General features: G+C 35.1%; 2 protein-coding genes across 4 annotated transcripts in view; one reads left to right on the top strand and one right to left on the bottom strand.

Annotated features, from left to right (window-relative positions):
* Window positions 1–4625, top strand: part of bdh1 (3-hydroxybutyrate dehydrogenase, type 1) — a 12447-nt gene extending 7822 nt beyond the window's left edge. Inside the window, exons 2-5 of the mRNA XM_034861809.1 lie at window positions 1908–2018; window positions 2263–2404; window positions 2520–2672; window positions 3822–4625. Coding sequence (XP_034717700.1) covers window positions 1908–2018; window positions 2263–2404; window positions 2520–2672; window positions 3822–4288 — 873 coding nt within the window. The 3' untranslated portion in view covers window positions 4289–4625. The remainder of the gene's footprint in view (window positions 1–1907; window positions 2019–2262; window positions 2405–2519; window positions 2673–3821) is intronic.
* Window positions 4469–6912, bottom strand: part of nck1b (NCK adaptor protein 1b) — a 33185-nt gene continuing 30741 nt past the window's right edge. For all 3 annotated transcript variants that reach the window (XM_034861805.1, XM_034861807.1, XM_034861808.1), the window contains one exon: window positions 4469–6912. This exon is cut by the window's right edge and continues 2930 nt beyond it. The gene's annotated coding sequence lies outside the window, so the exon portion shown is untranslated.

Genomic DNA, 6912 nt, shown 5'->3' with positions numbered 1-6912 from the left:
TATAGTACATCGATAAAAGTCGCAACAAATCATAGTATAGTATGTCGATAAAAGTCATTGTATTGTATGTCTAAAAAAGTCATTAAAAAATCATATTACAGTATGTCAATACAATTCATAAAATAATAGTATAGTACATAAAAAAAGTCATAAAAAGTCATAGTATAGTACATCAAAAAAGTCATAGTATAGTACATCGAAGAAATTCATAAAAAGTTTTATTATAGTACATCGAAAAAAGTCATAAAAAGTCATAGTATAGTACATCGAAAATATTCATCAAAAGTCATTGTATAGTACATTGAAAAAATTCATAAAAAGTCATAGTATAGTACACCAAAAAAAGTCATTAAAAGTCATAGTATAGTACATCAAAAAAAGTAATAAAAGTCATAGTATATAAAAAGGTCATAGTATAGTATGTCAAAAAAAACATAAAAAGTCATAGTATAGTATGTTGAACAAAGTTGGAAAAAAGTCATAAAATGTCATAGTATAGGTCATTGAAAAAAGTCATTAAAAAATCATAGTATAGTATGTCAATAAAAGTCATAAAAGTAATAGTATAGTACATCAAAAAAAGTCATAAAACTCATAGTATAGTACATCGAAAAAAGTCATGAAAAGTCATAGTATAGTACATCAAAATAAGTCATAAAAAGTACATTGAAAAAAGTCATAGTATTGTATGTCTAAAAAAGTCATTAAAAAATCATATTATAGTATGTCTAAAAAAGTCATTAAAAAATCATATTATAGTATGTCGATAAAATTCATAAAAATCATGGTATAGTACATCGGAAAAAGTCATAAAAAAATCATAGTATAGTATGTTGATAAAAGTCATAGTATTGTATGTCTAAAAAAGTCAAAAGAAGCCATAGTATAGTACATCGATAAAAGTCGCAAAAAATCATAGTATAGTATGTCGATAAAAGTCATCGTATTGTATGTCTAAAAAAGTCATTAAAAAATCATATTACAGTATGTCGATAAAATTCATAAAAAATAATAGTATAGTACATCAAAAAAAGTCATAAAAAGTCATAGTATAGTTCATCGAAAAAAGTCATGAAAAAATCATAGTATAGTATGTCAATAAAAGTCATAGTATTGTATGTCGAAAAACGTCATAAAAAGTCTTATATAGTACATTAATAAAAGTCATAAAAAGTAATAGTATAGTACATCGAAAAAAGTCATAAAAAGTCATGGTATATCAAAAAAAGTCATAGTATAGTATGTCAAAAAAGTCATTAAAAGTCATAGTTTAGTATGTTGAAAGAAGTTGGAAAAAAATCATAAAAAGTCATAGTATATTACATCGAAAAAATTCATAAAAAGTTATAGTATAGTACATCGAAAAAGTCGTAAAAAGTCATAGTATAGTATACCGAAAAAAGTCATTAAAAGTCGTAGTATAGTACATCAAAAAAAGTAATAAAAGTCATAGTATATCAAAAAAAGTCATAGTATAGTATGTCAAAAAAGTCATAGTATGTTGAACAAAGTTGTAAAAAAGTCATAAAAAGTAATAGCATAGTATGTCGATAAAAGTCATAAAAAGTAATAGTATAGTATGTCGATAAAAGTCATAGTATTGTACATCAAAAAAAGTCATAAAAAGTCATATTATAGTACATCAAAAAAAGTTATAATAAGTCATAGTATAGTACATCAAAAAAAGTCATTAAAAAATCATATGTTGATTTATAGTTAATTCATAGTATTGTTTTTTTTCCGACGTACTATAGTATGACTTTCTCCAACAAACTATGAGTTTTTGTGACTTTTTTCGACATACTATGACTTTTTGTGAATGAATTTTTTTTTTTTAAATCTCTATGACATTATGTGTCTTGAAGGGAAATGACTAAAGCCTCACTGTTTTTTTCCACTCTCTGCAGGTGAAGGGGAAAGCTGTGTTTGTTACAGGTTGTGACAGTGGATTTGGTCATGCACTTGCCAAACATCTGCACAAGCTTGGCTTCACAGTTTTTGCTGGATGTCTTTTCATGGTATGGGCAATGCATACAGTTACTAATCGTCTAGTCAAACTGTTCAAAAGAGCACCAATGCAACTCTACAACCTTTATTTACGCTGTATAAGTGCAAGACAAAAGAGGATTCTCTGAGATTGAATAATGCATTTAGTAACAACAATTGTTTTGAATGTATCTTCCAAAGCTTTTGGATTCAACGGATGCATTTTGTCTTCATGTCATGATTTGGTGAAACTGACGAGACATATCATCCTTGCAGGATAAAGGTGGAGAGGGCGCAAAGGAACTAGAAGAATTTCATTCAGATCGCATGAAGGTAGTCCAGCTTGATGTCTGCAGTGAGGAGCAGGTGGACCAGGCTGCGGAATATATCAAAGACAACCTGAAGGACTCAGAAAGTGGTACTGTAAATAATTCACAAGTACTTACTAAATTAGATTGAAAAGATTAGTGTGTCTATTCATTCACAGACGGCTTTTTTCCCTCTATGGCAATCTGTCACGGGTCATGATCCAGGTCTGTGGGCTGTGGTGAACAACGCTGGTGTGTCCACGTTTGGAGAAGTAGAGTTCACCTCCATGGAAACCTACAAGCAGGTGTCAGAGGTGAACCTGTGGGGCACCATCAGGGTCACCAAAGCTGTTCTGCCGTTAATCCGCAGGGCCAAAGGTCAGGGGCGGACACATCGTCTTTGTAACACATAAACATACCGATCAGTCTTGTCCAAAAAGAAATGTTTCTTTGTGAATGTATAGAATTCATCTTCGAAAGATAACACTGCAGCCAGCCAGTAACTTGTGTCCAATGATTTCTGTGATAAATGCTAACAAGGCAAACAAACACATACAATTGAAAGACACATTTAAAGCCTTTCTCCATACTGTGAAAATAAATCTTTAATATTAATAACTTGTATAGCACTTTTCTTAACATAGTTACCAAGTGCTAAAATGAAAAACACAATAGACAGTAATACAAATCTAGAAGGAAATCAGCATGAAATGTTAAAATAAAAATAATTATAACAAAATAATCCTGTTATGGGTTAATTAATATCTATCTTAAAGCTACTTGAAAAAAGTGTTTTGGTTGACATTTAAAAGAAAATAAAAAAGCAGTGGTGTGGACTGTGAATAGTCCTTTGTTCCACTGCTTAGGTGCAATAAAAAGATGATAGATAATGTACTTGTACTTGAATGTATCAACATAAGAGTGACATGACACTGTCATAAACGTGTCATAAACATTATAAACAAGTCAAACGTTAAAGCCATAACATTTCTTACGCATCATTTGGTTTTGTTATGACAAGTTATGGTTAGGCTTAGGGTCAGGGTGCATGGGTCATGACTGTGTCATATCACTCTTATGTAGATACCTTCAAGTAAATGGTTACCGTTTTAAAAGAAATAGAAAACTTAAATTATTTACGTTTTAGATAATGCAAATGTCAGGGCAGTTGTCTTTGACAAGGTATAGCAGCTGTCAACAGAACAGCAGTGTGGTGCACTGCTTTTAAGAAGTTGATACTGAGTGACTCATCATGATGTAATGATGTAGAACACAGCTCCAGACCGTGGTCTTGTTAAGAATGTCTTAATGTCTTAAGACACCTTCAATCTGGAAGCTCAACAGGCTTTGAGTTTGAAGCTGCACCAAAGGACCTTCATTTCCTATTACTTCTTTATTACTAGTGGTGCTGCAGTCAGTTGTCATTGCATCATACTATTCCTTTAATTCATCATTTGTTTCAAAAAGAAATGTTCCCAGATAGAGTATAAAAGCCTGATGACATCTCTGTTAACTTTATCTCTGCAGGCCGTGTTGTGAACCTGGCCAGCATGTATGCGAGGATGGGAAATTCCCTGCGATCCCCTTACTGTGTATCGAAATATGGCGTGGAAGCGTTTTCTGATTGCCTTCGCTATGAGATGAAGACCTGGGGAGTTAAAGTATCCATAATCGAGCCGGGGAACTTCATCGTGGCCACCGGCATTCTGACCCGAGACATTGTGGCCACCACGGCCAATAAGCTGTGGAATGAGGCTCCCGCGCATGTGAAGGAGGATTATGGGAAAGCCCACTTTGAGCAACACATGGCTCTGATGCGCTCTTACTGCAACAGCGGACAGAGGGATGTGTCCCCTGTTCTGGATGACATCACTGATGCCATCATATCCAAGCGTCCCTACACACGATACAACCCCATGGAGCCACACTGGTGGATCAGACTTCAGCTGATGACCCATCTGCCTGCTGCCGTATCCGACTTCTTCTACTTCTAAAAAGAGGGGCTGTTCCCTTCCGGGCGCCCTCAGTTTTTTATAGCAGAATATTATTCAACTATGTAGCGCTACACAAACCTACAGACTTACTCTGAAGAGGGCTCTCTGCTACGTATATCTTTCCTCAGCACTTTAAATCATTCACTGATCAAGCCTTAAAACGTAATGTTAAAAAAAAAAAAACTAAGTTAATTATTGCACTTTTCTTATTGCATGTCTTAAAAGTACCATAACGTTTTCCCTACAGATGGCTCGTATTATAAGCTGCAACAACTGTGTTGGATATCACTGATGCTATGACATACTCGTAGATATAAATACTGCATGGTTATTGCTTGTTGTGGTATTATGTGTTTGTCCTCCCTAAGGGCTGGGTATCATTAAAATATTTCCGATACCGATACTGCAACTTTGATACCAGTTCCTTAACAACATTTTTACCAAGTACCAAAACAAATTTTTTGAAAAAAAAAAAAAGAAAATTCAAATTATGGCACAAATCTTTATTTTTCAGCTCCTACTTCGTGAGCCTCGTCTCTGTGCATGACGTAGAGTTTTCCTGCCTGCCTCTACGACGCGTAACGTTAGACAGCCAATCCCAAACATGATTTGATCTTGGTAGAAGCGTGCTGCGTTCTCATGGCTCACTGATGCTGATCAGATTTACTCCTAAATTATTGAAATTGGACTTTGAATGACGATGCATTTTTTAATTTTCGGTCGGTTGGTGAGTATTACATTTTGTACCCAGCCCTAGTCTCCTTAAAGCTTTTCCCATGATACTCGTGATGTTTTGCCTCATGGGAATCTTCTGGGGCCACACTGGCATGAGGGCCAAAGCTGGTCGAGCTCCAGAGAAGGCTCCCGCTGTTCTGTTGTGGACGCCGGAACAAACCGAGGTTAGCTACTGTAAGGCTGTGGTAAGATTTGGCACGACTCACCCCAAAGTTACGTAACGTCCACACAAGCGCACTTTGTTTCACATGCTCCATGAGTTCCTGCGTGCTACTTTGACAGAGAGGGTGATTTATGTAATTAATGGGCGTGTTTGAACAAAAAAAGTCCCCCACCTTCGTAAAGGATTTAAACAGAGAACGATGCGAATGAAAAGAGCATTTTAGTTTGAAAACATTACAATCACAGTATCATATTTCAAGAGTGATTTTAAATAAAGTGACCAAAATGGGATGATGTTGTGTTGAAGGCCTCTGTTCTGATTGGCCTGCATGGTGTCAACAAGTGTAATGAAACAAATGGCCACTAAGTGGCGTACATGTATCATACAAAACTAACACTGCTATCATCATGCATGAATCATCTGCTGTCTATCAGATAACGATAATGTCCCAATATAAGCTGCATTATAAATCACATTATAGCTAAACTCAAGCACAGAGAAGAAATGAATCAACCTAGTTGGCAAATGGTTTGGACTTGTAGACAAACACTAGGCCTAGTCTAGAAAACATTTTGTCAAATGCTGTGTTTTGTAATCCAGTAATTCTGTTTTAAGACAAAATAAAAGTAGAAATAGCAACATTTAACAATTCATTCAATCAAACATTGTGGCGGTTAAAAACAAGACATCATTATCACATCATTTTATGCTGTTTATTACGTCTTTTAAACACTCTAATAAACTCTTCTAAATTATTACACCTGAAGACGATCTCCCCTCCATAAAAACAGTATTAAGAGCATGACATTAAATTTCACAGCACTGCCTTTTATCATTCCACAGCATGGATCCATTTTCTTCACTCTCTCTCTCTCTCTCTCATATACAGAAAAAAAGCTTTGTGAGACAAAGAACACCGAGAAGCAGCACAAAAGCACCAACGTTGAAACACGGGACATTTGTTCGGAATATTATCAAGAAATCAAACTGGAGATTCAAGATTATCTCAGGCTTGCTTCAGCAGTGGAGAAACAAAGAGTTGTCCGGCTGCACTGTAGTTATGGATTATGAAAAATAGTTTGATAAGAGATCTCTTGATAATATCTGTCACAACTGAATTCACTGTGTTTTTAAGCAGATTTAAAACCATTTCTGTACAGCTACAAGGCTCTGCTCATGCGGCCTCCATTGGTGTAAAATCAAGTTAAACACTTAAGTATTGAGGATTTTTTTATACATATTTAAGTGGCTAAACTGCAAAAGTGAATGTCTTAAACTAGTCTTATATGAAATGCATACAGACATAAAAAAAAAACTATTTCCTGGGAAACTTTGACAGTTTCTTCACAACCAACAATATGTGACGCCGTTAACTTGAGGTGCTCATACATGAGATTCAGGTCATGATTACATCACACCTGGGCGTTATGTTTCTGAATGAACATCACATATTTTATACTGTACATAAATAGGCATTCAATGTTCACTTAAGAAGTTATACGTGATGAAATCAGCAAAAGGTAAGGTCACTTGAGACTACACACAATATCTCCTAATGGGCATTTTATGCGTGAGGAAAACAAAGTTAGGCAACACTTTCAGCCAACAGATAAATGAGGAAAATACCCTTAAGGATGACACCCCCCAAAACATTGCTCACTAATCAGACTGACACACATGCAACAAATAGCACACGCAGTGACAAGTGTGTGTGTGTGTGTGGGGG

This window comes from Etheostoma cragini, chromosome 22 (genome assembly GCF_013103735.1).
Source record: "Etheostoma cragini isolate CJK2018 chromosome 22, CSU_Ecrag_1.0, whole genome shotgun sequence".
Classification (NCBI taxonomy): domain Eukaryota; kingdom Metazoa; phylum Chordata; class Actinopteri; order Perciformes; family Percidae; genus Etheostoma; species Etheostoma cragini.
Note: the sequence above shows the minus strand (reverse complement) of the source record. Positions and strands in the feature narration are given on the sequence as shown.